The 14836-nt window shown below is 38.0% G+C and overlaps 1 protein-coding gene across 2 annotated transcripts in view; it reads right to left on the bottom strand.

The window, feature by feature from the left end:
* Positions 1–14836, bottom strand: part of LOC128698663 (MAM and LDL-receptor class A domain-containing protein 2-like) — a 382606-nt gene that overhangs the window by 109677 nt on the left and 258093 nt on the right. For both annotated transcript variants that reach the window (XM_070084851.1, XM_070084850.1), the window contains exons 43-45: positions 13664–13784; positions 1119–1362; positions 475–635 (exon numbers count right to left, since the gene is read on the bottom strand). In XM_070084851.1, coding sequence (XP_069940952.1) covers positions 475–635; positions 1119–1362; positions 13664–13784 — 526 coding nt within the window. The remainder of the gene's footprint in view (positions 1–474; positions 636–1118; positions 1363–13663; positions 13785–14836) is intronic.

Raw genomic sequence — 14836 nt, 5'->3', positions numbered from 1 at the left:
TAATACAATATAACAGTACGGAGAAATTCAGAAGGCTGCCAGTAGTTGGCGCCACAATCAGCAAAACATTGGTAACCACTACTACTTTTCACCTGTCTAGACCTACGTAGTCTATAAGTATTAGGTTAAGTCTGCCCGAAATGCCTCGGCATGATAGTGGCTTTCTTTGCTCCAGTCATATTATGATGTGTAAACACACACTGTAACCTTTGCAAAGAAATAAATATTTTATTTATTTATTTAAGGAACCCCCCTTGAGGGGAAAGTTCGCATCCTGAAATTTCGTTCGTATCCGAAGCAAAAAATTGACCGAGCAACTGTTCGTATCCTGAAAAAGTCGCATGGTGGGGCATTTGTAAGCTGAGGTTCCACTGTTATATACATTACAGATACACTTATGAATTTTTTTTTTTTTTTTTTTTTTTTTTTTTTTTTTTTTTTTTTCTCTCCAGATTAAAAAGTACAGTAGCTAACCACATTCTTAGAAGTACTGAGGTCATGTGTAAGGGTATCATCATTGTGGTCAGCATGTGGACCAGGAGCCTCAGCTGGAAAGCCTGTCTGGACCCAGTGGATAGAGTTGGCATTGTTCTCGAACCACCCACACATATCCTCTTCAAAATCACAGGTCTTACCTGAAAAAATATGTTAGGCTTGTCTTGTCATAAAATAATAATCAAAAAGCTGTGTAATACAGTAACTATTTCAAAATACATACTTTTAAGCAAAGCAATTTATGTTCCATTGGGTTGCCTAAAGAACAAAATTTATCTTATTTCTTTTTGGCTATTTAGCTTCAAGAAAAAGGATAATCAGCCCCTTTGTTCTTTGTACTTTAACTCATTTATGACAATCATGGCTTAAGAGGAAAGAATTCTACACTACATTAACTTATATTAAAATGACAAAAAACAGCCATATATTTTCATTAATGTATACACTATCTTCAGCTTTTTTCAACCACTGAACAGCATGTTAAGTAGCGTATCTTGATAACCTTGTGATCAACAGATGGAGGACTGAACCCTCAGTGACCACAATGGTTTTGCACCTCACATAAACAAAATAAAAAAAGAGGTTCAACTTTCTTATTATAACAAGATTCACCCAGGACTTACTGCAATCTTGCTCATCAGTGCCATCCCCACAGTCATCCACAAAGTTACAAGTGACGATGGGGTTGTAACAGTTTCCATTTGCACAGTCCAGTTGTCCTGATGGGCAGTTTGGTTTAGGTGTGGTAAGGTCATTATCTCCAGGAAGATGCTGATCAGAAGCAATCTCACAATAAGGAGTCATAGATAGATCATCCAAGAGTAAGAAACCATTCCGGTCCAGTGGAGATACGCCCTCCAACACAAACTAATTAGAAAAGAAAAACAAATATATGTATTTCATAGAAAAATATACTGTACATGTAATGGGTTAAAATATAGGAAAGCCTAAAGAATAAAAGTGACATTCTAAACTGTCGTATCTGAGTGCCTCTGCAATACATGGAGTATACCTGGAGAGGGTTTTGGGGGTCAGTGCCCCTGCAGCTCGGTCTGTGACCAGGCCTCACAGTGAATCAGAGCCTGATCAACCAGGCTGTTACTGCTGGCTGCACGTAAAATGATGTACGAACCACAGCCCAACTGGTCAGGCACTGACTGTAGGTGCCTGCCCACCACCTTCTTGAAGACAGCCAGGGGTCTATTGGTAATCCTCGTTATATATGATTATGTGTAAATGATGGTGAAAGTGTTTCTTTCTTATTTGGGTCACCCTGCCTTGGTGGGAGATGGCCAACATGTTGAAAAAAAAAAATTGTACCTTCAGAGTGGTGCCTTGCTTTCAAAGCAGCAATGAATGGATATCAATTTGTTAGGAAACATTAAGAGAAGAATAACAAAATTAATCCATTCCATAAGAAATCTTCCATACAAAGAAAGCTTGAAATGAGGGGAGACATGGTTGAAGTGTATAAGTGGAAGATGGGTATAAACAAAGGAGATATAAATAAGGTCCTGAGGATATCCCTCCAAGAAAGGACTCGAAATAATGGATTTAAACTGAATAAATTTAGATTTAGAAAGGATACAGGAAAGTATTGGTTTGGAAATGGAGTAGCTGATGAGTGGAATAAACTGCCTAGTAGTGTTATTGAAGCTAAAACCTTGGGTAGCTTCAAACTACATGGGTAAGAGGGGTTGGATTTGAGTGGGTCTGGGATTGAGAAAGACTTGCCTGGTAAAAGACTGAGCCACTAGACCTGCTGCAGTGTTCCTCCTTTCTTATGTTGGTGGGAATGGGTGGTTTTGATAGACATGCCTTGTATGGAACAATAGGCCTGCTGCAGTGTTCCTTCATTCTAATGTTAAAGCAAACTGCCAGGTAAAACCAATGCCCTTCAAGGAGAAAAATACCTTACTGATGGTCAAGGGCTCTGAATATGAGAAACTGGAACTCTCCTCCTCTTCCTTGGATCAAGTCTGAATTCCCCCCACCCACACACACAAACACACTGTATTTTTCCTTCCCACTTTCTCCAGAATTTTGATGACTTAAAGACTTTTGAGATAAACTGCATTTTAGACTGTAGTGTGAATTCAGCATGTGAGACTTTCCCCACTTCATCTCAATGACTGCTGTTTTTTCTATTATTCTTACCACTGCTTTTCTTTATGTGATGTTGCTTAGTTGCATTATCTGTACTTATTATTGTATGATTATTGCCTTTATATCAGGCCAATGCTTATGCAGCATCACACTGTTACTCTATTATAAACTCTGTTAGAAACATCTGCCAATCCATGAAATATTACTGCTTGAACCATTAATTGTAATATTGTTTTTATTATGTGCAACTTCAAGATTATTATTCTTATATACCTCCACCTTGACTACCTTGCATTAGTATTAAGATTAAATAAAGATTTTAATAAAATTTAACCACATATCTTGTCTATATTTAAGTAGTTATTATGTACTAGGATTAGTCTCCCCGAAATGCCCCGGCATGACAGTGGCTTTCTTTGTACTTAGCAAACCAAAATTGTAATTACACATTGTAACCTCTACAAAGAAATAAAATCTTTAATCTTTTTATTCTTTATTTCTCTGTTGTACTGTACCACTAATGCTTTGTTGAACCACCATTGTTTTGCTGTACCACCATGCTTTGTTGTATCACCAATGCTTTACTGTTCTACCATTGCTTTGCTGTATTACCATTGCATTGTTGTGACACTCTTAAGAGTCACTGAAGACAAATCTAACTTTTATTACTCTCACTGAAACTTGGCTTAACCACAACTTTACAGACATATACAATTTACCGGGGTACACAGCCATACACAATTATAAACTAGATCAAAGGGGTGGGGGAACAACAATCTACAACAATAATGAAATGAAATGTACTCATTCAACCTGCATCAGAAATGAGCTCCGAGAATACAGTCGTAAAATTTACAACTAAATATTTGAAGACCACCCTTACAATTGAAGCTGTCTACGGGTCATCATAAACCAACATAACAATGTTGGAGAAAACCAAAAGGCCCTAATCATTAGTAAAAAAAAACATCACTTAATACTTGCCAGGGATTTCAACAACCTCATTCAATCTGAAGACTCCCAAAGTGGTAGACTTCTTGAATAATGTGTACAATTGCTTACTAATACCCACAATAACCAAGCTTACTAGAATAAGTCTATAGAACAAAAGTTAGAGATAAGATAGGTCCCCTTAAAAATAACTATGGGCACCTTACTGACAAAGAGAATGAAATGTGCTCGATTTTAAATAATTATTTTCTCTCAGTTTTTACACAGGAAAACACTGACAATATTCCAGTAATTAATTTTTATAGTGGGCTAGAAGAAGATAAATTATGTAACATCACAGTCACTAGTGAAATGGTTGTGAAGCAGATAGACAGATTGAAGCAAAATAAGTCGCCGGGTCCTGATGAGGTTTTTTCAAGGGTTCTTAAGGAATGCAAAATGGAACTCTGTGAACCATTAACTAATATTTTTAATTTATCTCTTCAAACAGGTGTAGTGTCTGATATGTGGAAGATGGCTAATGTAATTCCTATTTTTAAAACAGGGGACAAGTCGTTACCGTCAAAGTCAAATTACCGCCCAATAAGCCTGACCTCAATTGTAGGCAAATTACTAGAGTCAATTATAGCTGAGATTATAAGAAGCCATCTCGACAAGCATAGCTTGATTAATGATACTCAGCATGGATTCACAAGAGGCCGGTCTTGTCTAACTAATTTATTAACTTTCTTCAGTAAAGCTTTTGAGGCTGTTGACCACAATAAAGAATTTGATATTATTTACTTAGATTTTAGTAAGGCTTTTGATAGAGTTCCGCACCATAGACTGTTAAAGAAAGTGGCAGCTCATGGCATTGGGGGAAAAGTGCTCTCGTGGATCGAGTCATGGCTCACTGACAGGAAGCAGAGAGTGTCCATAAATGGGGTTAAATCCGAGTGGGGATCTGTAACAAGTGGCGTTCCACAGGGATCAGTCTTGGGCCCGTTGTTGTTTATAATATATATCAATGATCTTGATGAGGGAATTACTAGTGATATGAGCAAATTCACCGATGACACAAAGATAGGTAGGATAATTTATTCAAATGTAGATGTTATGGAACTTCAGGAGGATTTAAACAAAGTCTATTCTTGGTCAGAAAAGTGGCAGATGCAGTTCAATGTAGATAAATGCAAGGTTCTGAAGCTTGGGAGTGCCCATAACCCTAGTACTTATAAGTTAAATGATGTAGAACTTAGCCATACAGATTGCAAAAAGGACTTGGGGGTTATGGTGAGCAGCAATCTTAAACCAAGACAGCAATGCCTAAGCGTACGTAATAAGGCAAATAGATTACTGGGATTTATATCAAGAAGTGTAAGCAACAGAAGTCCAGAGGTCATACTGCAGCTTTATACATCATTAGTAAGGCCTCACCTAGATTATGCAGCTCAGTTCTGGTCTCCATATTACAGAATGGACATAAATTCGTTAGAAAACATTCAGCGTAGGATGACTAAATTAATACATAGCATTAGAAATCTTCCTTATGAAGAAAGATTGAAGACTCTTAAGTTACATTCACTTGTTAGACGAAGAATGGGGGGAGACCTGATCGAAGTGTATAAGTGGAAGATAGGTATTAATAAAGGGGATATTAATAAGGTCTTGAGGATGTCTCTCCAAGAGAGAACCCGCAGTAATGGATTTAAATTAGATAAGTTTAGATTTAGAAAGGACATAGGAAAGTATTGGTTTGGAAATAGGGTAGTTGATGAGTGGAACAGTCTACCTAGTTGGGTTATTGAGGCTGGGACTTTGGGTAGTTTCAAATTTAGGTTGGATAAGTACATGAGTGGGAGGGGTTGGATTTGAGTGGGACTTTCACATCAGAGCTTATTTCTTGGGTGGCATTGAAAATTGGGTTGGGCAAATGTTCTGTTAGTGGGATGAATTGTAAAGGACCTGCCTAGTATGGGCCAACAGGCCTCCTGCAGTGTTCCTCCTTTCTTATGTTCTTATGTTAAGTGAGTCTACCCCAACATCACTTAACCACATATAGACAAATATTCCAGTCCCTTAAACAGTAGGCATCATCACAGATAATACTACTGACCACTACCCTATCTTCCTAGTCACCAGCTTATCAAAATTATTCTATGAAACTAGTAAAATCTCTTTTTGGATCCATGGTGAGACATCACTGAATAACTTTATAGCAACAGTCAGCAACACTGATTGGTAGAATGAACTACACAATTACTAACTATTCCATTCACATATTCCTTCACATAACACAAAGCTTCTATAACTGACATTGCCCATTAAAAACCAAACAGGTGAAAATATTGAAATTAACAATACTGTACATCAATCAAGGGGTAAATTCTTGGGTATACACCTGAACAGTAAACAAAAATTCAGCACACACATCCAGAACATCTCTCTCTCTCTAAAAAAAAAAAGGGCATTCTCTCAAAAATACATTACTATGTCCCTCAAACATCCTTGTTTATATTATACTACACTTTGGTCTATCCATGCCTCACCTACTGTGATGTTTACTCAGTAAACATCAGCTTTCAGATAATCACACATTCAGTCTCCAGGCAACATTTCTTATGCAAAAACATAAATTTGCTTAACATATAAACCACTGTCTACCATGCAAGCTATGTCTACAAGACTCTCAATTCAAACATTAACAGAACACATGGATGCAAAACAAAGAAGAGGTATCTCTCTGACATTTCACATGTATGTCTCAACCTGTTCAAAAACTCCTTGCAAATAAAAGGCCCAAAAATTTGGAACTCACTGCCTGACAATGCCAAAAGCACTCCATCTGCCAACACCTTGATTAATACAGTGTTTAGTTAGTTTAATATCTTTATTATACACCCAATACCCATCCTGTGGGTGGTAGTCAAAAGATTACAGAGGTACACAATGGGTCCAGGGACTGGACCCCAAAGTTATGATAGCTGAACTAGTTACAAAGGTAATAAGCTCCAGGTAAATCTGGTCACAATCATGGCAAGTCACAAAGGTAATGAACCATCTACACTCCTATACATGGTTACAATCATAAACAAATTACAAAGTAGTGAGCCACTGACACATCCACACCCCGTCACAATTGCAATGAGTTATAAATACAAATATTAAATGGGTCATACACACATGAACACGCACACACACACACGAGAGCGCATGCACACACACATGAGGGTGCGCGCACACACGAGGGCGCACGCACAGACACACACACACACACACATGTGGTAATGCTTTATTTATAGTGAGCAAAGTCAGGGTATTTCTCCAGAATGGTCTGTAATATACCACTGGATAAAATACTTTGTCATTTCTTGAACATTTCTGAGCAAGTTGTCTCTAAATTCATTAATTTTATCGCACTCCAGTACATAATGATGCAGGGTGTGACAATAGTCCATCCAGCAAAGTTCACATTTCATTTGGTCTACATCTGATGGTAGATACTTGTAACATCTAGATGGAAGATACTTGTAACCCAGCCAGAGGCAGGCGTTAGTGACATCCAAGAGTCTGCTTATTTTGTTGGATGCACCATAGACATATGGCTCCTCCTGCATGATTGGTATGATGATAGATGGACTGACTGGTGTCAATCTCCCTAAGTCTTAAGTCAATAGAGTTCAACTGAAGTTCTTTTCGTATTATTGTTCTCAAACTGCTAACTGACAACCCAAGATTGTAATCTACTCCCTCTTTTAAAATATACAGTTTAGCCAATTCATCAGTTCTATCATGCATCTGGAGACCAATGTGAGATGGAATCCACTGCATGTGCACTCTAACTCCACTGTCCACACTCTTACCATACCTGTGTCTGGCTTCTGACACAAGCATGTCACAATCTATACTGAATGAGTTGAGAGCATTTATGGATGACTGAGAATCAGTTACAATTAAAGTGTCAACCTTAGATACATGATGCATTTGAGTGCAAGGAGTATGGCAAACAGTTCTGTTTGAAGGGTAGAGGCCCATTTATTGATGCATGCTCCAATTTCTTTATGAGAGCCATCACTCTGTATAACAACAGCAACACTACCAGCTGCACCAGTGGATTTGTGTATGGAACCATTAATGTAAATAATTTGTGAAAGAATGTTCTGTGTGGCTAAGTTATCAATACAGCTTAAGGCATCTTGTTTGGCTCCAAGACGAAGCTTTGGTTGTGATTTAAGAAGAGTTTTGGGGGGAATGGAGGAATGGTAGTTTGGAATGGGGTAATATCCCATGGAGTGGGGAAGTGCTGCTGCTGCCTTACTTGACATAGATCATGCAGCTGGTTCATGCAAAGGTCGGGGGGAAAGGAGGAACGGTAGTTTGGAATGGGGTAATATCCCATGGAGTGGGGAAGTGCTGCTGTTGCCTTACTTGACATAGATCATGCAGCTGGTTCATGCAAAGGTCGGTTCCAATTTTTTCGATTCATCTGGAAGGATGTTCACCAGTGCTGAGGAAAGTTTGGAGGGCTTCTGTGCAGGGGTTTGAATTGGCTAGTCTAAGCATATTGACCCCAATGAGGATATTTCTTTCAGTAACACGATCTCTGATGCTTGAAATATCAAATTCTTTCCGCATATTTAAAATTTTGGCAGTATGAGAGCATCCTAGGATGATCCTTATTGCTTCATTCTGCAATTTTTTCAGCCCTCCAAGCTTCCAGTCAGACACGAGAGCAAGTAGTGGTGCAGCATAATCAACCAATCATCTAATATAAGCAAGATACATCATTTTCACAATTTTTACATTAGCACCATACCTGCCATAACTTTAAGTGCTCTCAGCCTTTCTTTGTATTAATGACAAAGTCTTGTTACAACAGGTCCAAGTAGTACAGTGAAACCCAGGTTTTCGTCTTTAATCCACTCCAGAAGGTCAGCCGAAAACCGATTTGTACAAAAACTAAAGTAGTATTTCTCTTAAGAAATAATGTAAATCCAATTAATCCCTTTCAGACGCCCAAAAATATTAACAAAAAATAAATTTTATAAAGAATAACTATAGTGTTGCAGCTCTTCAGTGGTTAGCTCTTCCCTGTGGTCATCCACCAACTGTACATTCATTACTTAACTTAAAATATTTGTAGTCTTAATGTAGGGCGAGAGGTGAGTAGTATTTATTTGTAGGAAGTCAGGTGTAGGTAGCCAGTAGATGTAGGTATGTAGTCTGCCTGGGCTACATACCTGTAGCCAGTTAATGTAGGTATGTAGTCTGCCTGGGTTACATACCTACACCTACCTACATAGCTACACAATATTTAATGTGGCCCAGAGCCATATGTATTATTACCATCGACATACCACGTTCACTGAGTTTAATTATTTCTAACAACTATCTTTAGATGCCATCATAAACATAGGGATAAATAATGAATAATTCATGCTGAGATTTGTAAACAATAGCGTTATGTATTAAGAGGGGTGACTAAGCCAACGCAAATTCATACACGTTTTCTCTGGTGCTGGACCAGAGAAACCGTAATGTTTTCCCACTACCCAATTGCCACCACTCCACAGCATATAAACATTGCATGTTTATATGTTATGTAATGTGTTTCTTATATAATTTTGAAGAAAATATCATAGATGGATTAATGAAAATGTCTATATTAACGTAAAATAAGACAGTTAATATGCCCAAGAGTGATTATTTTTAGGCATTAGTATTATAACTATGGTGTTAAGACTAGAGGGACACTCTTAGTGAACGAGTAAGGACGCATCTGGTATGGACGATTTCCGAGTGGATGTATAAAAATGGGGAAAATTTCACTGAAAAAAGTGGTTGAAAACTGAACTGTATGATAACTGGACCAGCCGAAAAAGGGGTTCCACTGTACAGTAAAACTTCTCATTAACAAACCTCTCATTAACAGATTTCTGCAATTTCAGAAAAAAAAAATTGGCTGGACAAATGCTCTAATTATCAGACATTTTGTCCATAGTGACAGTGTCTAGCAGTCTTCTGAAGTACTGGGCCAAGTCTGCTAACTCCAACTTCTGCCTGGTATGGGCCAAAGCAGCCACATTCAGGACCTCTCTGTTTTAATTGTTCCTTAGCCACAGATCATCCCTGCCATGCCAATTTATTGTTTGTGTTCACTCACACATACACTCATCACCGTCTAATTTTTTCCTGTTTAGAGCATATTATGGTATTTTTATTAACATATTAAATAACATGAAATTAACAGTGGCTTCTAAAGCTATTGGTGCCAATAGGAAACATGTGGATTTCAATGCAGTTCTAAGAAATCCATATCTTTTCAGCCATAAATGCCTTCTCAGACCTCTATGTTTTCTAAGCCCTCTGCCTCTACTCAGCCATCTACATTATTTCACTAGTAGAGTTTTATGGCTCCTCTAATGCAAAATAAAAGTTAGTCTGTGTTGCCATTATCAATCATGACACTTTTCACCTCATCTCTCCACCATGAAAGGTAAGTAAAATTATACTGTGAATTACACAGAGTACATGTATGTACTATAAAATAACTATACAGTACAGTACTGTACTGTAGTACTACACATTACAATACTTGTATTCTTAGTGTACAGGTGTCTTCTTCATCAGCAGACCAAGTCCATTACTTCAGAAGACAACTGGACAATCATGAAATATTCATTTCATAATTAAGAAGTTGTGGACAACTGGCTTTATCATATACCCCATCGCCACTTAATCCATTAACGAGAGGTTTTACTGCATTGTTAAAAAGTGCCTATTAAATCTTACATTAATGTTGTTTAAATAATGTATTATACTCAGCAAATCATTAATTTTTTTGCTTTAAATATAGTCTCAGTTTGTATAATCATCCTTGTTAGTAGTAAGTCCTAACTGCTTTTCATTTCAATAATTACAACAGCTATATTATCTTTTTACCTCTTACTAGTACACTTAAATTCTGCATTCGTCTTATGAATGCAAATATTGATCCAGATACTAATCTCTTGTTAATTGGTAATAAAAATCCTGAAAATAATTGTCAATATTACACTGCAAGTCAGGCTATAACTGTACTCAGTGCCACCAACTATAATGTTAGATCACCGTGATGACCTCTTAGCATTGCTTAATTCACTAAATGTTAACATGTCTATCATTATTCTTAATGAAACCTGGCTCAAGCATGACTATACAGATATCTTTGCCTTACCTAGTTACACAGCTATACATAACTGTAGGCCTGATCAATTGGGAGGTGGCACTGCTATCGATTGCTTTGATGAATTAGAATGTATTAAATCTACTTGCACCGGGGACAAAAATAATGAATATATATTTGCCAAATTCTCATCTAAAAACCTTAAAACCCCATCACAGATGGAGTAGTCTACAGGTTACCTCACACAAATTCTTACACCATTTAGTGATAACCTAAAAAACATTACAACTGACTCAAGAAAAGAATAAACACCACCTGATACTTGCTGGTAACTTCAACATAAACCTCATCCAAGCAGCTGACCCTCAAGTAGCTGACTTCATAAACACTATGATAAGATAAAAGATAATATTTTCTTTGGATTTTTAACCCTGGAGGGTTAACCACCCAGGATAACCCAAGAAAGTCAGTGCATCATTGAGGACTGTCTAACTTATTTCCATTGGGATCCTCAATCCTGTCCCCCAGGATGCGACCCACACCAGTCGACTAACACCCAGGTACCCATTTGCTGCTAGGTGAACAAGACAACAGGTGTAAGGAAACACGTCAAAATGTTTCCACCCCACCGGGAAATGAGCCCGGGCCCTCTGTGTGGGGCCACCAGGCCACAGGGGCACCTACAAACAACTGTTTGCTACTACCAGCTACAACCTGGTGTTTACCTGGAGAGACTTCTGGGGGTCAACGTCCCCACAGCCCGGTCTGTGACCAGGCCTCATGGTGGATCAGGGCCTGATCAACCAGGCTGTTACTGCTGGCTGCACGCATTTCAACGTACGAACCACAGCCCGGCTGGTCAGGTACCGACATTAGGTGCTTGTCCAGTGCCTGCTTGAAGACAGCCAGGGGTCTATTGGTAATCCCCCTTATGTATGCTGGGAGGCAGTTGAACAGTCTTGGGCCCCTGACACTTATTGTGTTGTCTCTTAACATGCTAGTGACACCCCTGCTTTTCATTGGAGGGATGTTGCATCGTCTACCGAGTCTTTTGCTTTCGTAGGGAGTGATTTTCATGTGCAAGTTTGGTACTAGTCCCTCTAGGATTTTCCAGGTGTATATAATCATGTATCTCTCCCACCTGTGTTCCAGGGAGTACAGGTTCAGGAACTTCAAGCGCTCCCAGTAATTGAGGTGTTTTATCTCAGTTATGCGTGCCATGAAGGTTCTCCGTACATTTTCTAGGTCAGCAATTTCACCTGTGCTGACCTGTGCTGTGGCTTACATCCCTGTTTATATCAGATATAAGGATAAGGAACAAGATGGGAGTGAATACTGTGCCTTGTAGAACAGAGCTTTTCACCGTAGCCAAGAAGAATCTGTATCTCACAAATGTATAACCTGTGACCCTATCAAACTATGTTTTTTTTTAATTACATTACCTAATCAAATACTCCATTCTCCTGAATACACAGTAACTCATCTAATGACCATATGACCTGTTTCTGAACTACAAATCATTGATTTTATCTGATGTGATTGGATTATATTATACATTGTTATGCTACAAATTTGTACAACTTTAATGCTTCTTATTTGAAATATTCATTTGTACTTCATGTTGTAATTTGTTAATGTAATTTTTATCATTGCTTAGTTAATCTTAAGTTAATTTTAAGACTGCCCATAATGCTCTGCATACAAGGAGCTTTTGGCATGTACACCCAATCACTATATTTCTTTGTACAACTATGTATCATGTCTAAATAAAAAATAAATAAATAAAAGTGCATCATTACTTGACCATATCTGGACCAATACTATATCCCCACTTATAGCAGGGATTATCACAGACAACATCACAGATCACTACTCCACCTTCCTCATAACCAACTTATGAAAATTGCCTCAAGACACTAGTAAGATCTCATTTCTTCTTCATAACCAGTCATCAGTAAATAATTCAATTTAAGATTAAGTGACATTGACTGGCACAGTCAATCCACTTAATCCAAAACCTCTATAACAGGCATTGTCCAACTAAGCAGATCTTAGCAAAGAGACTAAACTGCCTAAAGCTTACAAACAGTATCCTCAAATCCACTGACAAAAAACATCAATATGAAAAACAGTTCAGACTGGGTTTAATAACAAAAGAACAGTTAAAACAATATATGCCAATACTTACTAATTTAATACAGAAGTCTAAATAACTGTATTATGCAAGCAGACTTAACAAAATAAAAGGGAATATGAAAAAGGCCTGGAAACCCTCTCTGAAATCCTGGGCTCTAGAAAACTGTCGAGAAACAGAGATACAAACTTCACTAAATCAGATGAACAACACATCCAGCCTGCAGACACTGCCAACAAACTTAATGTCTTCTTCTCTGCTATAGCTTCAAAACTAGCAAGCAAAATCCCAACCTCAAACACTCAAGAAAAAGACTACCTTACTGCAAATTATCCAGATACATTTTACATTTATACTATATTGTAGTAAACAATGAAATTAAAGAAGTCAGACATGCAGTTTATACAGCAGATTTTGCCCATTATTTTAAAAGTCTGTTATATTGATGGTTTACTCTGTTATGTTTTATCAAGATATAGCTATATGAAGATGCAACTGTCTCAGTAATTCTTCTCTTAATAAGCAATTATGTATGTTTAGGAAACCTGCTGCTCATGGGCATTCTGACTGAATGAGGGTAAAGTTCTTAACTGATGTTTATCTGGTTTATTGTTTATGACTGAATCTTTAAAGATTACCAGTGAAGTTGGTAATGTTTCCATGTAGCAATCCACAGACAGCTCCATGCATTCTTTGTCCCTTTCCCTGCCCCACAGCTTTATAGGAATGGCATGATTTACCCTACCCCCAGGCCAAAATGCTAGTAAAAACTTTTAGAAAATCTTTTCAAAGGGCAACAGAAAATAAAATTGGCATCATGCAGTTACACTTACTTGAAAATTGCCATCAAGAGGTGGTCCTTCTATGGTTATGCTGTACTTAAGCCACACATTTTTGGCAGTGTTCTTAAGCACGGCCATCAGTTGGGAACCACCTTCATAATATGATGTGCGTCTGAAAGTATACAGGCAACTTGGTACAGTAGAGGGTCTAAGCCATTTTATGATATGCAATTAACTTGTGAAACTACATTAATTTTTTTGTAGTATTATACTTTGGGGCTACTGGCACTGACATTTTTACGATAATATAATGTAATATGAATATTGAATAACTAGGTAGTAGGTTGGTAGACAGCAACCACCCAGGGAAGTACTACCATCCTGCCAGATGACTGTGAAACAAAAACCTGTAACTGTTTTGCATGATGGTAGGATTGCTGGTTTCTTTTTCTGTCTCATAAACACGCTAGATAACAGGGATATCTTGCTGCTCCTACTTACACTTTGGTCACACTTCACAGACACGCACATGCATATATATATACATACATCTAGGTTTTTCTCCTTTTTCTAAATAGCTCTTGTTCTTCTTTATTTCTTCTATTGTCCATGGGGAAGTGGAAAAGAATCTTTCCTCCGTAAGCCATGCGTGTCGTATGAGGCGACTAAAATGCTGGGAGCAATGGGCTAGTAACCCCTTCTCCTGTAGACATTTACTAAAAAAGAGAAGAAAAACTTTATAAAACTGGGATGCTTAAATGTGCGTGGATGTAGTGCGGATGACAAGAAACAGATGATTGCTGATGTTATGAATGAAAAGAAGTTGGATGTCCTGGCCCTAAGCGAAACAAAGCTGAAGGGGGTAGGAGAGTTTCAGTGGGGGGAAATAAATGGGATTAAATCTGGAGTATCTGAGAGAGTTAGAGCAAAGGAAGAGGTAGCAGTAATGTTAAATGATCAGTTATGGAAGGAGAAAAGAGAATATGAATGTGTAAATTCAAGAATTATGTGGATTAAAGTAAAGGTTGGATGCGAGAAGTGGGTCATAATAAGCGTGTATGCACCTGGAGAAGAGAGGAATGCAGAGGAGAGAGAGAGATTTTGGGAGATGTTAAGTGAATGTATAGGAGCCTTTGAACCAAGTGAGAGAGTAATTGTGGTAGGGGACCTGAATGCTAAAGTAGGAGAAACTTTTAGAGAGGGTGTGGTAGGTAAGTTTGGGGT

This window comes from Cherax quadricarinatus, chromosome 14 (genome assembly GCF_038502225.1).
Source record: "Cherax quadricarinatus isolate ZL_2023a chromosome 14, ASM3850222v1, whole genome shotgun sequence".
NCBI lineage: Eukaryota > Metazoa > Arthropoda > Malacostraca > Decapoda > Parastacidae > Cherax > Cherax quadricarinatus.
This window is presented reverse-complemented; position numbering and strand designations above follow the sequence as displayed.